This window comes from Talpa europaea (assembly GCF_964194135.1).
Source record: "Talpa europaea genome assembly, chromosome: 2".
Taxonomy (NCBI): Eukaryota; Metazoa; Chordata; class Mammalia; order Eulipotyphla; family Talpidae; genus Talpa; species Talpa europaea.
This window is the reverse complement of record NC_140068.1, coordinates 74,855,369-74,873,528: the sequence shown is the minus strand read 5'-3', so window position 1 is coordinate 74,873,528 and position 18,160 is coordinate 74,855,369. Positions and strand designations below refer to the sequence as shown.

Sequence of the window (18,160 nt, the reverse complement as noted above, 5' to 3'; positions counted from 1 at the left end):
CAGGCAGACTGACTGAAAAACACTGATGTGGGGAGCAGTGAGACAGGAAAGGTCTGCTGCGCCATGTGGGTAGCTCCCTGGGCAGCCTCGTGCTGCAGAGGCTGCAGATATCGTCATAGTGTTGTACTTAATCCCTTGCATCACTAGGGAGGCCCTGGTTTACTTCTATTTTCAACTTGTATTTTTACAAGATTTTACATAGTTTTTTACATTGTTGTAAATTTTACATTGTATTTTGCATCATTTTTACATAGTCATCATGCAAATAATATAATTTGTATCCTGAGTCTTTTCACTTAACATGCCATAGTAAGCATTTTCTCCATTTTAAGTATCTAAAGGATACTTTCAATAACCAAAAAAAGTGCCATTAGATTTTTTTTAATATTTTTTAGCTTTTTTTTCCAATTTTTTTAAGATTTATTTGTTTGTTTGTTTATTTATTTATGCATACAAGAGCTGGAGTGCAGGCCAGCTGGGGGGAGGGGAGGATTCACCAGAGACAGCAGGGGAACAGAACAGGCAGATTACCGAAGTACACTGTTGAGGGGAGCAGCGGGCGAGTCAGGAGAGGTCTGCCGTACCATGTGGGTTGCTCCCTGGCCAGCCGGAGATGGAACTCATGCTGCAGAGTCTACAGACAGCTTCATAGGCTGTGTCTCAGCCCCTTGTGCCACCAGGGAGGCCCTAGATTTTTTTTTTAAATGTAGAGATATCAAGTGATAATCACCTACTATGCAAATAGTAGGCAAACAAGAGCACAATAAGTTTTAGCTTTTCTTACTGTTATAGCTATCTACCGGGAATCTGTTTTCTGAAAACATAAATATACAAATTTTAGATTTTCCCACTCCTTTGTATTCCAAAAATCCTCAGAAATAGTGCCTTTTTCTAAGCAACTGTGAGTACCTTTATTTCGTAAAACTTCTGGTTTTTTCCTTAGACATATTTCTAATGAAAATTGTCACACAAATCATGGAACTTTATCTCAGTGTACCTACACAACACAGCATATTCAGGTAAAATAGACTTACTGGTTTTATAGCTTTGTTTGGATGTTCAAAACAGCTTTTGGAAGGCATGGGGCATATTGTGATTCAAGTCTTCTTTATTCCACTTCCATATCTCTGATTTACCTATTGTTCTCATTTTCACTGTCCTCATAATTGTCAACACCAACATTGCCATCTAGTTAACAAGCTAGGAAACCTCAAACCTCAAGAATTTCACTATACCAATTCCACTATGGGGCTCCCTCCAACTCATTCTCCGCAAAATAGGAGAATTTTCTCCTGTTTTCTTAAAAACATATTTCCTTTTGGGGCCTCCCAACCCCTGATGGCCTAGGGGTTAAAGCTCAATGCTATCACCTCTACAGCTTGAGTTCAAACCTCCCCCCACCCCTCCTCAGGGAGCTAACCCACATATGGCGCAGCAGACATCCCCTGTCTTGCCCGCTGCTCCCCTCAGTGTATTTCAGTAAATCTGCCTATTCTGCTCCCCACTCTGTCTCTGGGGAATCTCCTCACACCCTGAACCTCTGGCCTATACCCCAGTTCTTCCATGCATAAATTAATAATTTTTTTAAAATTCCTGTTATGCAGCTGTTGCTCATTGTTCTTAAAATAAAATCTAAATTTTTACCATGGCCTGCAAGGTCTGACAAATCTCCAGGCTTACTCCTGCCTTTCTTCCCTTATTTTGCTGCAGCCCATCAGCTTTTCATCACCTTGAACACTACCAAACTCTTCCCACCTCAATATTTGTACTGTCATTTCCTCCACCAAGAATATCTCTCTCCTCCCCCTCTTGTGATTCATTCTTGTCATTTAGGTCTGGGTCTCCTGGGAGACACCGCCCCTGACTTCTCTGCCTAAAGTCACCCCAGCTGTTCTGTTTACCTCCTTCACAGCACATGTAACAACTTATAATTATATTCTTTGTTTAATTACTTGTTTTTTTTCCCTTTTCCTCTTCTTTTCCTCATACAAGGTTCATTGGAGGCAGAAACAATGTTTATGTTGTGATGGGAAGGTAGCAGAGTACTTGGCATATGCCAGGAATTTAGCAAGTAAGTGTTGAGGAGGTAAGCTGAGTGGATAGCCAAAGTTGGGGGGGGGGGGGTGGCCGGGGAAGCACATAGAATAAGGCCAGGAAGCCCTAAAACAAAATCCCAGTGAAGGTCATCATTAAAGGGGATTGAGAGATGAAGAGGAATTTGCAAAGAAAACTTGGAAAAATTGGGAATGGAATGTCCCAAAAAGATTTCAGATGAGAAAGTAACTAGATCATATCCAAAGAAATATTGGTTGAATAGCTACTATGTGCTTTATGGGAATTCAAAGAACACATGTCATAACTATGAACTTTAAAGAAAATTTCAAAATGGTTCTATATTGCTTTTCTCTTTTTCAGTCCCTCGCAGTGATGAACAGTGCTATAAAAACACACTAAGAATATTTGTTGAACATGCCACCTTAAAAAACAATTGCGTTAGAGTAGGGTAAAATCATGACTGGTGTAGCATTTTTGTTAAAGAAATGTTATATTTGCCTGATACTATTCAAGAACATTTCTCCTTATATAAGGCTTATCCCAGTAATGCTGCTTAGGTCAGTGTCTTTCTGTATTATCTGCAGCCGAAATGCCAACTCTGTAAATTAAAACTGTCAAGTGACAGCTTTCCCATAGCATGCATAACCAACCTTTAAAATTTATTTATACTCCATTCCCTTTCTCTGGCCAGATTAAATTCTCCTTTCCTAAGCTATTTTTGTCTCACTTCAGACTGTGGCATAAATTCAACATGTTCTAAACAATTACATGGCTACATGGCCCTCCTATTTTCCAGTTCTCCAAGTGAGTTTTATTCAGACTGTCCAACAGCAAAAGAAACTTTTCCAATTTCACTAAAAATATGGGTTTTCAAACTAGACTCCTCCAGGTACGTGTATGTGAATCGTTGATAATAATGACAGGCCATGAAAATGCTATGAAGTATGATAGGTTCACATTAAGTCCTTTATTTAACATTCTGAGGAAATAATTCCTTTCAGCATGCAAGTGGAAATGTTCTTTTCACTAATCTGCCTGTCTCATCTTACTATGCACACTGATCATGCAGAGAAGTAAACATTATATTAAAGTTTCCTAATGTGAAAATACATTTTCATCTGAAACTTACCATTTTATATTTAAGTTGATTAATAGTAGAAATGAGATAGTAAAGGGACAGAAAATGGATATAATAAATATTGACTAAAAAGAATTGTGAAAATAGACATTATTTAAATGTTTTTCCAAAACACCCCTAACCAATGTCACAGAGAAAACATTACCTCTCACTGCTAAGTTTGACAATAAAATGTTTCTAATCTAGCAAGATGCATTTATCCACAGATATTTACATCTTAAACATCTACCAGTCAGTGGCTGACTGGCAGTTTCTATATCTGACAGGTAGAAAACACAACAGCATAAGTGCAACTCTTGGCAATGGTCTTTGTCCTTCACAGACCTGCTGTGACAAGTTAATTGCTCATTGGAGATTTTTGTGCCTAAGATTCCCACAGAAATGATGATGTAGCATGGTTGTTTGGTTTTTATTATTCATCAGACTTATTAAAAAGACTTGAATAAAACTTTAAATCAATGTCTTAAGAAAATTCTCTTTGAAAATAGAGCATAGCTTAATTTTGAACATTAATGCACTAAAATCATATAGTCATGTTTGAGTATACTCTAAAATTGACTTTTGACTTTTAAAAAAAAGTTTCATTGTTTAACTTTTTTGTAAGTACACAAGATTAATTTTCAATATACAATAAAACATACTGTTCAAAAGCAGCAACAGTAAAATACATTTTTACAATGTTAATAGGAGTCATAGTTGTATCCTTGATTTTTTTAGGGTACTTCTTAAATAGGGACTGTACTTAAAGAGTTCCCTTTGCACTAGTATGCAGACATCCACTGGAGTATTTGTCTCTATTAAGTATACGTAATTACTCCTTGCAAATTTTTTCATTTTATTTTTGTATCATTACAAAGGTAGCACTCTTGTTACATTAAATGTTGGGTGTGTGTGTTTTTTAAAAATCAGACTTCCTCATAACCTGAATGACCATTCATAGCACTGACCAATCTGAGGAGATTGAAAGGGATGAAATCCTCCATTCCTTTCATGTGTCTGGTATAACTGGAATCATTCAGTCAACCTGCAGTTCTTGTAATAATTTCCCTGTTTATCAAGATTTGCTGATCTGGTCTTGCCATAGTGTTTCATCTTCCGTAGGCTCTTCCTCATAATGCCCTTATTATATATTCAATTTATCTCCCAATTGTTGGCTTTTGCATATCTGCTGATGAAAAGTCCTGCCTACCATGATAAAGCCAAGAACATATGGTTTGCTGAGGAAAGTAACATAATTTCCCAGTAGGAGAAGTCTCGTATCTTAGGTCTTCTTTTGAGGCTTATAGTCAGTATCAGCTTTCAGAGGTGTTTTCTTATTTCTGGCTATCTGGACCATTGTATGTAAGCCCACATAGTGGGCCCAGTCTGGAGACCCCCTACTAATGCATCTGGATGCTGATTCACAAGTGCAGATCTGTACAGGTTTGAGAGTCCTCAGGTCACGGGAATCTCCTGCCCAATTATGGGATGGACTACCATTCTCTAAGAATCAGTAGTTTAAATCTATTGGTCTGAGCAGAGTAGACACCTCTAGCACAGCAGAGAACCACAATGGTGCAGGATCCATAGAAATATGGCAGTTGCAAGAGTAGCAGACCCATAACTACCTGACAGAATTTAGTCAACTAGTCAGCAATAACGTATTTACATACTATTTAAAATGTGTCCTTTTTCTCAAAAGTCAAAGTTTCTTCTAGTTTTTAAGGCTTGATCTGTGTGATTTTTCAAACTATAATAGAAATAGGTGGTACCTCATCTGAGAGTCTAAGACTTACTAGTCCATTTGTGAGTTTGAACCCAGCTTTTAGAGCTTGATGAGTATAGTTGCCCGGTTACTTCATGTCAGCACTGTTTATGGTAATTATAGGATCTGTGGATCACAAGGTTCACAACTTGTATCACGAGTTCTACAAGAAAACTGGCTAATACCGATTTGACTTTGCTTACCATTTACAGACTGAAATCTTATCCCACCAAATTCATGTTTTGAAAAATCATTACATGAGAAACTCACTTTCCAATTTGCATCACTGTGCTCACCATATTTTGGAGAGTAACTGTACATTTACTACACTACTGTATACATTAGTCAAGCTTTTCATTATGATAATATCTCTGACTATGCTACATCACCAATACATTCTTCCACTGATCATTTATATTTTAGCTTTGTCAAAAGTATTTTGCCACATGAAGGTTTTTAATTTTTACACAATGATATATTTTTCTTTATGACTTGAGTTCCCTGAATTTTTTTTTTTTTTTTTAATCTTATATATGAGCCTCCCTGGTGGCCTAGGGGCTAACTCTCAGCACTACCACCTTGATGGCCCTCATAGATGGCTTGAGTTGGATCTCCAGCCAGGGAGCTAACCCACATGTGGTGCAGCAGAACTCTCTTGCTGCTCCTTCAGCCATGTATTTCAGTAGATCTGCCTGTTCTGCTCCCCACTCTGTCTCTGGTGAATCCTCACACCCCCCTCCCCTCTGGCCTACACCCCAGTTCTTCTATGCATAATCTTTAAAATAAATAACTCTTCCTATATATTTTAAGACTGAAGTCTTTAAAATCTATTGTTCTTATCATTTATTTGCAAAGGAACAAAATGCATTTCTCAAGCTCTTTAGTTTTCCTTAAATCAGATGAAGTCAAATGTTTCCTAGCTGAGCAATTTTCTTTAAACTTTTGTTCCTATAAAAGCCTGACTCAATTCTTTTTATCAAAAGCTCTTACACCGTTTACAGAGTATATGTTTATAAGAAAGTTAGATGTAAGTATGCGAGCAGTCTCTAAATAGAAGTTCTAATAAATCCTAAGATGCAGCAGTACACAGACTGAGAACACAATTTGATCCCTAAAGCTCTCTCCAGTGAAAACAGTCAACAAAAGACCTCAGTGTTCATGGAAAACCGAGTTCTTCAAAGCAGGTAAAAAGTCCTGTTTACGCCTTCCAGAGAGCAGAGGAGAAAGGGCTTTCAGATTATAAACGACAGAGTTGCCCTTGTGTAGCTCTGAACAAGTGTGACAAGGCTTTACTTCTTCAGGGCCTAAATCATGAAGACAGTGGAACAGCGGGACTGAAAACGAACAAAAAGGAAAACTTCTAGCTTTGACGCAAAGCATTGCATGGGTCCTTGACAAAACTGAAGATTTTTAATTTTTAAAAACTGCTTCCTTTAAGCAGTGCCTAACCTTTAATTATCTGTGACAACACGTCAAGTGAGCAGCAGTACAAAGGATGCATGTGATTTCGAAATGCCACAAATGGAGCCAAGTGCAGTTGCCCGCGTCTGTAGTATGGAGGCGTGACCAGAAATGACTGTAGGGAGCACGGGGCTTTATCTGCATCACCAGACACCACCCCATCTTCTATAGGTTAAATTTGTGAAGATAACTTTCTCCCCGCTTGGAAGTGCCCCCGGCGACAAGAATTCACCTGGTCCAAGCTAAGGCCCTGGCGTTCAAGGTGTTGAGTCACCGGGGAGAGCGGTCCTGCGACACAAATATTACTTGATGACGGAGATGGCAAGGATGCAGGTGCCAAGGTAAACCTCTGGCGACGACGACTCTGGTCATGACTTAAGGCGGGAGCAAGCGGGGTCGGAACTACGCCACGGCTCCTGCCCTAAAGGGATTGTATTTTAAGTTGGAGGCAAACTTCAAGTCTGCACTTGTGACACGGGTGCACGCCGGCGTGGTCTTAACCACCAGCACCAGGGCCGGCCGCAGGATCCCCTCTCGTCGCTAGAAGGGCCTCTTCCCCCGGCTCCTCGCTGTACCCCACCCCGGGCTTCTCCCCCCTCCACCTCGGAGTCCTCCCCCGGCCCCTTCCCTCCCCCGCCCGCGAGACGCCCGGACTGGAGCTAAGCGCCATTCATCAACCGGTTCACACCGGCGGCGACCGCCGCGCGGTGACGTCCGCAAGAGGCGGGCCTCCGCCCCCGCTCCCCGGCGTTCGGCCGGGAGCCCCGGGCCGCGATTGGTGGCCGGGGCGTCGCACGTCGCGCGGACTATAAAAGGCCGGGCTTGTGACGCAAAGGCGCCTCGGCGCGCGCATTGGCTCCCTCGACTGCGGGCCGGCTCGGCGACGCGCTCTCCTCCGAGCCGCTCACTGCATGGTAGAGTCTGGTGCCCCCGCTGCCGCCTGCAACGCCGCCGCCGCCCCGCGACGACCGCCGCCGCCCCCTGCCCTGCAGCCGCCGCCACTGCCGCCGCCTGTGTCGCCGCCGCCTCGGGACCGGCTGTATGATTAGGCCACAATCTTCAATGAGTAAACATATTCCTGTGAGTATCCGTCGTGCCGCCGCCCCCGGGGCCGGGGACCCGCGGCCGGCCCCGCGTCCCCGCCTTTGTTCGGGTCCCGGCGTCCGCCCCCCGCCGCCCGGCCTGCGGTTCCGGCGCGTCGGGCGCCGGCGGGATCCGGGCCGCGGCGGGGTGGCCGGCCGGCGGCAGCCGGCGGCGGGGGGGCGGGCGCCGGGGCCGCGGGCTGCGGGGCGGCGGTTGGCCGGAGGCGCCGGCTTCCTGGTCCCCGCCGAGCCCGGGGCGGCGGGGGCGGTTTGGGCCACCGGGGCGGGCCGGGCGGGGCGGCACAAAAGCCGCTTTGTGACCGCCGCCTCCGCCCTGGGCCCTCGGGTCCGGCGCGCCCGGTGCGGGCCCGGCGGGCCCCGTGGCGTCCCGAGGCCCCTTTGTTTGGCCAAAAGAGAGCGGCCCGCCCGGGAGCGGGAGACGTGGCCCGGGGTGGGGCGAGGGCGCGCGTGTCACTGCGGAGCCGGATACGGGAGGGCGCGCCGGCGGCGGCGGGGTCGCCAGCGGACCCGGGCCGGCGTGGGCTAGGCGGGCGGCCCCGCAGGGCTGGTAACGGTCTCGGCCGCGGCTCCCGGGGCTCGGGCGCCGGCGCGGGACGGGAGCCTGCCGCAGCCATCCCTGCGCTCCGCGGCCGGGACCGGCGCCTCAGACAAAATGGCCTCGGCGCTCGCGCCTGACTGAAGGCGCGGCGTGAACCCGTGATTGCGGCGCGGACCGGGGCGCCGCGGGCGGGCCCCGTGGGTGCGCGATCCGTGCGGCGGCCATTGGGGGCTTGCCGAGCGCCGCAGCCCTGCCGGGCCCTGAGCTTGGCTCTGCTAGGTGAGGAGATCGGCTCCCTGCCCCGCCCTGTTCCCTCGGTCTTCACCTGGTAATTCGAGCTGTTCCGGATTTAATGCCCCACTTCGGGCTGAGGAGAACGGGAACAAGTCGAGTCATGTCCTTCCTCCGGGGCTAGTCGTTCGGGAGCGGGCCTGGGTCTCGGGCACCTTGGAAACGGCCGGGGCTGCTGTTGCGCTGAGGGTGTCCCCGGCCGGCCGGGCACCGCCGGGCACTTTAGCTGCCAATCCCGAGGTGGCCCGGGATGGCGCCTGGGAATCCGGGACTGTGGAGAAAGAACAGTTCCTGAAATCCTTGGTGTAACGAGTTGTTGCTTCCTTGTCGGCTGGTGGCAACAGTAGCCGGCGAGAGCCAGGATTCTGAGGTTTATCTGGTGTCGGTAGAAGCCGCTACCATTCCGAGAGTATTAAGTTGCTGTTTGCACTGGAGTTACAGCCGTCTACCTGCTCGGGAGCCAGATGCAGTGGCAATGCTTCCGGTTAAGTCTTTTTACATGAATTTTGTTTGCTGGCAGTAAATCACAGTTGAAACCCAGAAGTCTAGCTCACTCGCAAGTGTAAGCAGTATTTTATACATGGCTTTATTCTGGGATGCACGACCTAAAAGGTGTGGCATAAACTCCAGTGAACTGTTTGATAAAGTGGTTCCCGATACTGCCTTGACTTTACGACCTGACAAATTGACTCAAGCTTCTGCAAAGAATTTGCTCTTTTCTCCACCGTGAATAGTATTGTGAGTATGTGCAACTGACTAGTGAGAGATGGGAAAATACCTTGGTGTTTCTGACCTGTCAATCAATGGTGTTCTCCCTCCCCCCCCCATTGGAGGAAGGGCTAGCAGAAAGATACTAGTTACTAGTGGTCACTGCTGCTCTGTGGAAGTCCCCAGCCACTGGGTGGCTCCACTTAATAAAAATAAGTGGTTGACTAAGTGAATTATTTTTATATTGTTTCTTCTGCAGCTTTATGAAACTGCTTACAAGATATGGCCTAGACTCAGCTGTAAGAGAAATTTTGGCTGTTCAATATACATTGTTGAAATACTCTAACAAATCAGCTTTCGATTGAAAAAAAAGATAGTAGAACCTGTCAATTAAAAAGTAATGAAGCATTAATGAAGTATAAGAGTCAGTGTCCTTAACAGTTTACATGTGATTTTCTTTAATTCTTTCTATGTCCTTGGGAAGGTACCAGAATACACTTTTTATTCTAAGGAAGACAGCTTAGGATTTAAAGTGAAAGTATCTTTTATTTAAATGATTTCCAGATTACTGCAAGCCTGCACTGCAAATAGAGTGTATGTTTGGTCACATGCATAGTCCTAATGTTAATTTGATCACTTTATTTTCTCAGCCCAGCTAGCAAGTAGATGAAATAACAATCTCTGAGGACTTTATGTGGACAAATTTTGAAATCATGAAAGTTTATCTTAAGGGATGACCTTTTAAGAAATTCCCCCTGAGGGCTAGTTCCTTTGTTTCCACAGGGGAAAAAAAAAATGGCCTGAGATTTTTTCCTGTGATCTGCTGGAATTCCATATGATTATTCCTGAAAATTTAGCAAGGTTTTAGAAACTGTAGCTATCATGATTCTCTACTCAAAGGTCTAAAATTAAAATAGTTATGATTTGATTTTGTTTGGTTGTTTTCCCATAAAAATGAAATTAAGGTATTTGTTGTAACAACTGGCACTTAGTACCCTTGCTAATCTATAATATTCCTTAGTCTTATCTGTATTCCCCACTACACAAGTTCTTTATAAATTACTAGCTAAAAGAAAACATTAACACAGATAATTTCTGTGTACATATTCTGAAAATTTGAATATTCATGTAATGTTTGATATTAAGACAAGGCTGGCTTAGTTTTTTACTGGGAACTTGGGGAGAATATAAGCATATTTACAGTGGTACTTTGCTTTTGACAATTAGATTTCACTTTTAAATTGAATAAGTGAAACTGGTTTTAAAATGTAAGAGTATTAAAATTATAAATGTCTTTATAGTTGTAAATGGAAATTTTAAGATTCATAAACATCCTTTCAGTACTTGACATACAAGTTGTTTAACTTCCAGAGACTCAAATAAGAAAAGTCTGTTAAATTGTTGAGGTCCAAATGAGAAGTGTATGTGGAAGAAATTTGAAACCCTGGTTTCTTTTTTCTCGTAAGAATATATTGGTTAAGTCTATGTAAAAATAAAAATCAATATAGAAGGGTGTACAAGAGCTTGTAACGATGTGGAACAACCAGCCATTAAAAGAAAGAATATAGACGACTATAAGTGATTACCAAATGTAACCATATGATAATCTTTGTGTGACCCAAGTAATTTTGATTTAAAGTAATATGTTTGGATACTTACTTTATACTTTTTTAATTTAATCTGTGTGAGTCAGGTAAAAGTTGAGAAGATGGCTTGGGCTGAAATTTGAAAAGATACTCAAATACTTTGAAACATAACATGATCCTTTTGAATTAGAAAACAACTTTTTTTCTCTCTTTCTCTCTTTTTCTTTTAAACAGCAGTTCTGTGGTGTTCTTGGTCACACATTTATGGAGTTTCTGAAGGGCAGTGGAGATTACTGCCAGGCACAGCACGACCTCTATGCAGACAAGTGAACTGTAGAATTCATTACTACTCCACCAAGAAGCCCCCATAAGAGTGGTTAACCTGGACACAGAAGTGTTGAATTGAAATCTACAGAGCATTTTACAAGAGTTCTGACCTGGATGGGGTAAACCTCAGTGCACTTCCTTTCTATTGCCTCAGTATTACTGGATTGAAGAATTGCTGCTTCTTAGGAGGTTCATTTCATTTCCCATTACTCCCAACTTCATTACTCAAAGCACTGAGAATTTCAAGTGGAGTATATTGAAGTAGACTCAAGTTTCTTTGCATCATTTCTGTATTCAATTTTTTAAATTCTTTCATAACCCCATTGAGTGTTTTTTAACTAAATTAACATGGCTCGAATGAACCGCCCAGCTCCTGTGGAAGTCACATACAAGAACATGAGATTTCTTATTACTCACAACCCAACCAATGCAACCTTAAACAAATTTATAGAGGTAAGGTATGATTCTTTTTTTAAATGTCCTAAACTAATTGCAATTTAATGATGGTGCTTTTTATCTGACAAAATTAATGCTACTTTGGGAAATTTGAGTTGGTATGCCTATAATTCAAATGAAATTTCACTGTCTTTAGGTTAGAGATATTGTTTTACACATTTTGAGAAGAACATGTACTTGAATTGGTTTGGATTTGTAAGTTAATGTCCGGTTCTTCATGCCTCAGAGTGTGCTTAATTTAAATTTGCATGTGGACAATGTAACGGTATGGCTCTCACTTGTAAAAAATTTATAGGACAAAAGCTGCCACTTAAGAATTTTTCATGTATTTGCTTTAATACATTAAGTCTAAGTAAGTTGGTGTCTTCGAATCCACTTTTCACCTTTTAGTTCTGTTTCCTGGTGTTAGCTAAATAGCCAAAGTTCCTTGCCGCCTACCTCTTGACTACAAGGAAGGAATGTAGTGCTGAGTAATTCATTTGGATGAGTACACATTTTATTTCATACATACCTGCAGAAGTTCAGAAACAAATACTTCCCAGATAATAGGGGAATATTTTTTTTTTAATTACCATCTATATTATTTAAATGCTAGGAGTTACGAGTATTGAATTCTGTGGTTTTAAATGTGGTTTAAATGGCATAGAACTTTTTACACTGTGTTTTGGGGATTTTCAAGTTTGTATATACTTGAATGACTTGAGTGTGTACTACAAATAAACATCTAAAGAGTTAATTGAGTCAGATCACATTACATACAGTCATGAGTGATACTTTTGACTCTATCTACCTTTGCCCCGAATTGCCTCTAACCCTCTTTGTTAGTGCTTCATTTCTGTCTAATCAGTGTTAACATAACTGTAAATAACTTAATACATGTATGAAGGACCATTGTATGTTTTTAAAAAAAACTTCTGATTTATTAAGAATATATGTGCTGAACACTCCCTTTTCTGTTATTCTAGTGTTGTCTATTAAAATTAGATTTTGCTTCCTCTTAAACATTGCATGTGTTATACCTTCCATTCCATGAGTTTCTGTTAACTAGAAAACAGCAATTAGGAAAGAAATCAAAATGGCAAATTGTGAGTAGTAGTATTTGCTTTGTGAATACTTCATTGTCTTCTTATGTATTTTACCCAGGAACTTAAGAAGTATGGAGTTACCACAATTGTAAGAGTATGTGAAGCAACTTATGACACTACTCCTGTGGAGAAAGAAGGCATCCGTGTTCTTGTAAGTATTTAATAGTGACTATGGGTTTATGACACTGTACTACTAAGGTTTATTCAAAAACCATGGACTTCAAAAAGCTTAGTATTTTAAATTACTACAAAATTGTACAGTATCTTAATTTCCAAATAAAGATGAAAGCTAAGGAAAGGTTTGAAGTAATCAAAGACCTTTATAATTAAGATTCAGCATTTATTTGATTGATAGTTAGGTTTAATAAACCACATGTTTAAACATGTTCAACTGCTTTTGAAAACATTGGGGTATTAGAAACTTGAGATTATTAGTGTGGTTTTTATATTAAAAATCTAAGACATTTATTCTTTCGACTTAGGATTGGCCTTTTGATGATGGTGCACCACCATCCAACCAGATTGTTGATGACTGGTTAAGTCTTGTAAAAATTAAGTTTCGTGAAGAACCTGGTTGTTGTATTGCTGTTCATTGTGTTGCAGGCCTTGGGAGGTAAGAAAATTTTCCTGAATCCTTTTAAAATAATTGAATAATCCTTTAAAAATTATCCTTTAAAAATAATCATAGATCTAGAAAAACTTGATTTTTGACTTCAGTAAGACTCAGTTATCCTTTTGTGAATCAATTTGCTTTTGTAGGTTGTTGACTGAACTAAATTAAAAATGAAAATGTGGTGAATGTAGTAGGCTGGAATTAACAAGCTGTAACTGCAATTTACATTTGTCTCTGTGGGCAAGTGTCTAGATGTGTTAGATTTTATCAGTGGTATTGGAATCATTGTCCAACTTCTTTGGGGGAAAGAGCTCTTAAAGTGTTTCTTTTACATTGCATGAGTTATATTTTGATAGCATTGTTTATCCTGGAGATTCTGATTTAGTAGGAGCTCATTACCCAGTGATGCCCAAATACACACTTGGTACATTCCTATAAATCCATAACCACCACTTTCACCCCCCTCCCCCAAAAAAGCCATATTGTGGCTTAAAAGTCAAATGAAAATCCATAGGGGAGAGGGTGGGTGGGTTTAGCTTGCAACCATGTCAGAGTCTGATTGACAATAAAGAAAGCAAACTTTTTACTGCTTGGAATCACTACTTGATTAATCCTCAAAATAAACCTCCAGTAACACACTTGTCTTTTTTAAGATTTTATTTATTTTTGCATAGAACAACTCGGGTGCAGGCCAGAGGTGCGGGAGGTGAGATGATTCACCAGAGACAGAGTGGGAAGCAGAACAGGCAGATCTACTGAAAAACACTGCTAAAGGGAGCAGTGGGCGAAAAACAGAAGAGGTCTGCTACGCCTTGTGGATTGTTAGCTCCCTGGCAAGGGATTGAATTCAGGCCATCTCTGTGGGTTTTCAAGGTGGTAGCGCTGAGACTTAACCACTAGGCCACCAGGGAGGCCCTAGAATTATTTATAAATAGCCAAAGACATAGTTCATTTTGGGTCTAGATAAAAATCTTGGTCTGATATAAAAATAAGGAAAAGTTTGTAGATTAAAAATTAGCATAGAGTCAACATTTACTACCTTTATTTAATATAGAAGTTTGGCAGGTGATAATACTTTTGGGTTGGGAATGTTTGGAGTGATGGGTTTCTTAGTCCTGTATTTTGAAAAGCTTTATCAAAATCCTTTCTTTATCAGAGCTCCAGTGCTTGTTGCCCTAGCATTAATTGAAGGTGGAATGAAATACGAAGATGCAGTACAGTTCATAAGACAGTAAGTATTTAATGAAATTTTCATTTTGTCCTTGAAAGTCAGTAAGTTTAAACACTTAATAGTTCATCTGACCATTAGTTAAGATAATAAATATACAATAAATAGGTTTCAAAGATAAATAAGTTGACAACTCTCAAACCAGCCACCTTGTAGTCAACTTGCCTGTCACTAGGGACAATATCTTTCTGACTTCAATTACCATATTTTAATGTTGTCTTTTCTTGGACTTCACATAAATGGATTCTTAATGTTTAGTTATTATAACCACCACTTAAAGAAGTCTAGAAAATTAATTATTTACTACCATTTACACACATACCCTGTCTAGTTCTGTGTTGTGACATCAAATTAATCAAAAGATAAATTGCCACAAAAGAGGTGACAACTACCTGTGTAGCACAGTAAATGTTAATGCAGTGAGATTTTACTTTAATTACTACAGAAATTTGCCTTAATTCTCTTTCAGAAAGCGGCGTGGAGCATTTAACAGCAAGCAACTTTTATATTTGGAGAAGTATCGCCCTAAAATGCGACTGCGTTTCAAAGACTCCAATGGTCATAGAAACAACTGTTGTGTCCAATAAAACTGGGGTGCCTGATGCCATTGCCTTGGAAATGGAACTTGAGACAGTACTTAATTTGTCGTACATATGGCTTGCTGAATAAGTCTAATGAAGCTTCCGTAGGAGCATTGAAAAGCAGTTTTACCAGGCCACAAAGTTGCAACCTCTATATTTGGGTTACAATCAACCTATTTGGACAGTTGACAAGATTCTTGCTGTTCACCATTTAAAATGTGCTTATCATTTGTACCAATTGATCTTTCCTGAAATCATGCAGTTTTGAGTTATGTCTTTAAATCTATTCCCATGCCAGAATCTTACCAATATATAAGAAAAATTTAGAAAGATTAGGTGCCAAAATACCCAGCACAATACTTGTATATTTTTAGTATCGTACAGAACTAAAATCCCAGGAACTATGAACACTCTGGACCTTATGTGGTTTACTCCTTCAGTCATTTCAAACAGAAAATAGGGCCTATATGGTTATTTGCCTGCTCACTTTATGTTTACATCTCCCACATTTGTGCCGGTAATACATCAGGTTTGCTCAACTCCCCCCCCCCCTTTTTTTTTTAACCAAGTCTTACAGTGATTATTTAATGTCTTTCTATAAATCTCATTTTGTGCTGTTATGGAAAAACCTCCATTTTGAAAATTTACATTGTACAGAAGCACATGTCTTTAACTGTCTCCAGACAAAAAAGCCTTACAGTTAATTTTAATGTTTGCACTTTCGGGTGCAACTCTTAACAGGGAGGGCCTGAAAAAAGAATGGGAAGGGGCTATTAAGTATTTTTAGGAAAATGTTGCCTTTGTCTTGTGCAGAACATGTAGAATATGCTCTTTAATTTAGTAAATATTTTTTTAAACTGTAGAGATGCTTTGTTATTGTAGCTAAAATGATTCTTAATCATAAAATTTCTGAAATTCTTGTTATTTTTTTTCATACTTACCTGAGGTTGTTTACCAACTTATTTCTGTTTTGGAGTGTGATCCCCCCCCCCCTTCCCAACCTCTCTTGCAAAAAAACAAAAAGTGGGTTTCTGCTAATGAATTGAGCAGACATCTAATATTTTATATGCCTTTTGAGCTGTGTAACTTAATATTTGGATACTTGATAATTTGTTTTATTATGTAATTGATAAAATGGTGATGTGTATTAATGTTAGTTCAACCATATATTTATACCGTCCGGGAATGTGTGGTTATAGTTCTGTGGGAGAAATAATTTGTCAGTGTTCACCAGCTTGTAAAAATCTAGTGCGAGAGCTTAAACATCTAAATAAATAATGAAATGCATTTACCATTGAGATTGCTTAAAGTTAATTTATTTTGTATAAGATGATGTGAATGAATTTGTGCTTCACATAAGTACCATTGAAGGTAAAGTATGTAGGTTTTTTTGTTTGTTTTTTTAACAAATGAAGGATTAAGTGAAGTTGGCATTTTAGTTTTTAGTAAGGTCCTTGTAGATGTTTTATTAAGGTCATGAGAGTGTTTAATGTTACAGTGCTTTCAATTATAAATTTACTTTGTAAAAGTTTAGGTAATTTTGAACCAATGTGCTGAGGTGAAACAATGTATATAATAGAGGAAGACCTTGACTTGAAATTTTTTTTTTTAATAGAGGCATGTTTTTTTTATTTGTTTGTTTGTTTGTTTTGTTTATACAAGCACTGGGTACAGTCAGAAGCGCGGGAGGGTGAAAGAATTCACCAGAGTCAGAGCAGGGAGCAGACCAGGCAGAAGGACCGAAGTGCACTGCTGAGGGGAGCAGCGGGCGGCAGGAGAGGTCTGCGTGCCATGTGGGACCCTCCTCCGGTGGCCGGGGAGCAGCCAGGGATCGAACCGGCGCCGCAGAGGCCGCGGGCAGCTTCACAACCCAACGCTCAGCCGCTGCGCCACCAGGGAGGCCCCCTTGACTTGAAATTTAGTTCCACTAATAGTGGTTTAGGGCAGTTTAATTCTTGACCCTCAATTTTTTCACTTGCAAATTAATTAAATACCTTTATAGGTTTTTAAATTAATTTGAACATAAGTGTTTGGCCCATAAGAACTTAATGTTTCTGTAACCTGACATTTCCTTTGCATAGCTCCTACTAATTTAAAAGGGACAGATAATGATTTTCTTTGCAGTAAAAGACTCAAAGTATGAATCGATGTCTTGTATTTAAAAAAATTTGCTTTTCTTTTATTTATGCCAGTTCAGTACTTTATATATTCCATTCTTAAAACTTAAGAGTATAGGGGACAAAAGTTAACAAGAGGGGCCTCTGGAGACCCTTGGTTTTCATTTTTAGTTTTTCGTTTTGTTTTTGAAGTAACAACGGTTTACAACATTGTGATTTAGAGATATAGGATCTCCTCCACACCATACCTTACCACCAAAATGCCCACATACCTCCATAATTGGCTCTTTTTTAAAATTGGAAATAGTTTATTCAAAGATAATTTTGTGTAACTGAATATGAAATAATTGTTACCATACACCCCATAAAAATGTGTGTGGTGAGAGAAGGTACCATCATGAGGAATGAAAAATTCTTTTGAGTTTGAAACTGTGTTTGCAGTGTTGAATTGTATACACAGTGCTAAAAATTATAGACCATATCTGTATAATATACAGCTTAATAAGATTTGCTTTTCATCCAAATACTCAGTGACTTCAGATATGGGTAGGGGTATCTGTAACACTTGTAGAAATTAAGTTGAAAGTAAATAGAATTTTAGATAGAGTTAAGGTCTTGAATACCAGAGGCTACCAGATGGTATCCTAAAATATGGTGGTTTTGTATAACAAATCTTCCTCAGTAGACTGATGTGACTAGTTGAGAAGGCATGTCTAAGGAACCATAATGTTGCTGACATGTAAGTAATATGATGACTAAATTACAGACGATGCAATCTTGTTTTGTAAAGGAAAAGCTTGGAAATAAGTCTGTCTCATTTTGTAGCTCACTTCATTATTCCTACTTGTGTCCTCCTTTTCCTAGGACAGCTCATTTTATTCCCACAATGTCATACAATTCCATGCCTAAAAACATCCAGCCTAGGCATGGTATCATAGCTGGTTACATTCCCCTCTAGCTTGAGCACTTCAAAATTATGTCAGTCCCCAACTTGACTTCAGAATCTCAATCTCTGTTTTAAAAATGCCATTCTGTTCATTTAACAAATCTTTTTGCTAGGCATTAATGACTGTCAACATTAAAGGTGGTATCCCCAAATTTTGTTAACCAAGTACTGAGCCTTTTCCAT

At 40.4% G+C, this 18,160-nt stretch overlaps 2 protein-coding genes across 5 annotated transcripts; both read left to right on the top strand.

The window, feature by feature from the left end:
- Window positions 1-7,439: 7,439 nt before the first annotated feature.
- LOC311167065 (uncharacterized protein) lies at window positions 7,440-10,954 on the top strand (the record flags this gene model as incomplete). Its single annotated transcript, XM_084227866.1, has 2 exons — window positions 7,440-7,478; window positions 10,859-10,954. 2 exons carry the CDS (start codon window positions 7,440-7,442, stop codon window positions 10,952-10,954), a joined length of 135 nt encoding a protein of 44 aa, XP_084083992.1.
- Window positions 10,955-11,299: 345 nt separating this feature from the next.
- Window positions 11,300-14,920, top strand: PTP4A1 (protein tyrosine phosphatase 4A1; the record flags this gene model as incomplete). Of its 4 annotated transcripts, none has more annotated exons than XM_084228801.1 (5): window positions 11,300-11,404; window positions 12,551-12,643; window positions 13,014-13,105; window positions 14,262-14,336; window positions 14,803-14,920. In XM_084228801.1, 5 exons carry the CDS (start codon window positions 11,300-11,302, stop codon window positions 14,918-14,920), a joined length of 483 nt encoding a protein of 160 aa, XP_084084927.1. The 4 variants fall into 4 exon arrangements, with proteins under 4 accessions (XP_084084927.1, XP_084084926.1, XP_084084929.1 ...); XM_084228800.1 differs by having other exon boundaries at window positions 12,975-13,105; XM_084228803.1 differs by lacking the exon at window positions 12,551-12,643 and having other exon boundaries at window positions 12,975-13,105.
- Between the last annotated feature and the right edge of the window lie 3,240 nt (window positions 14,921-18,160).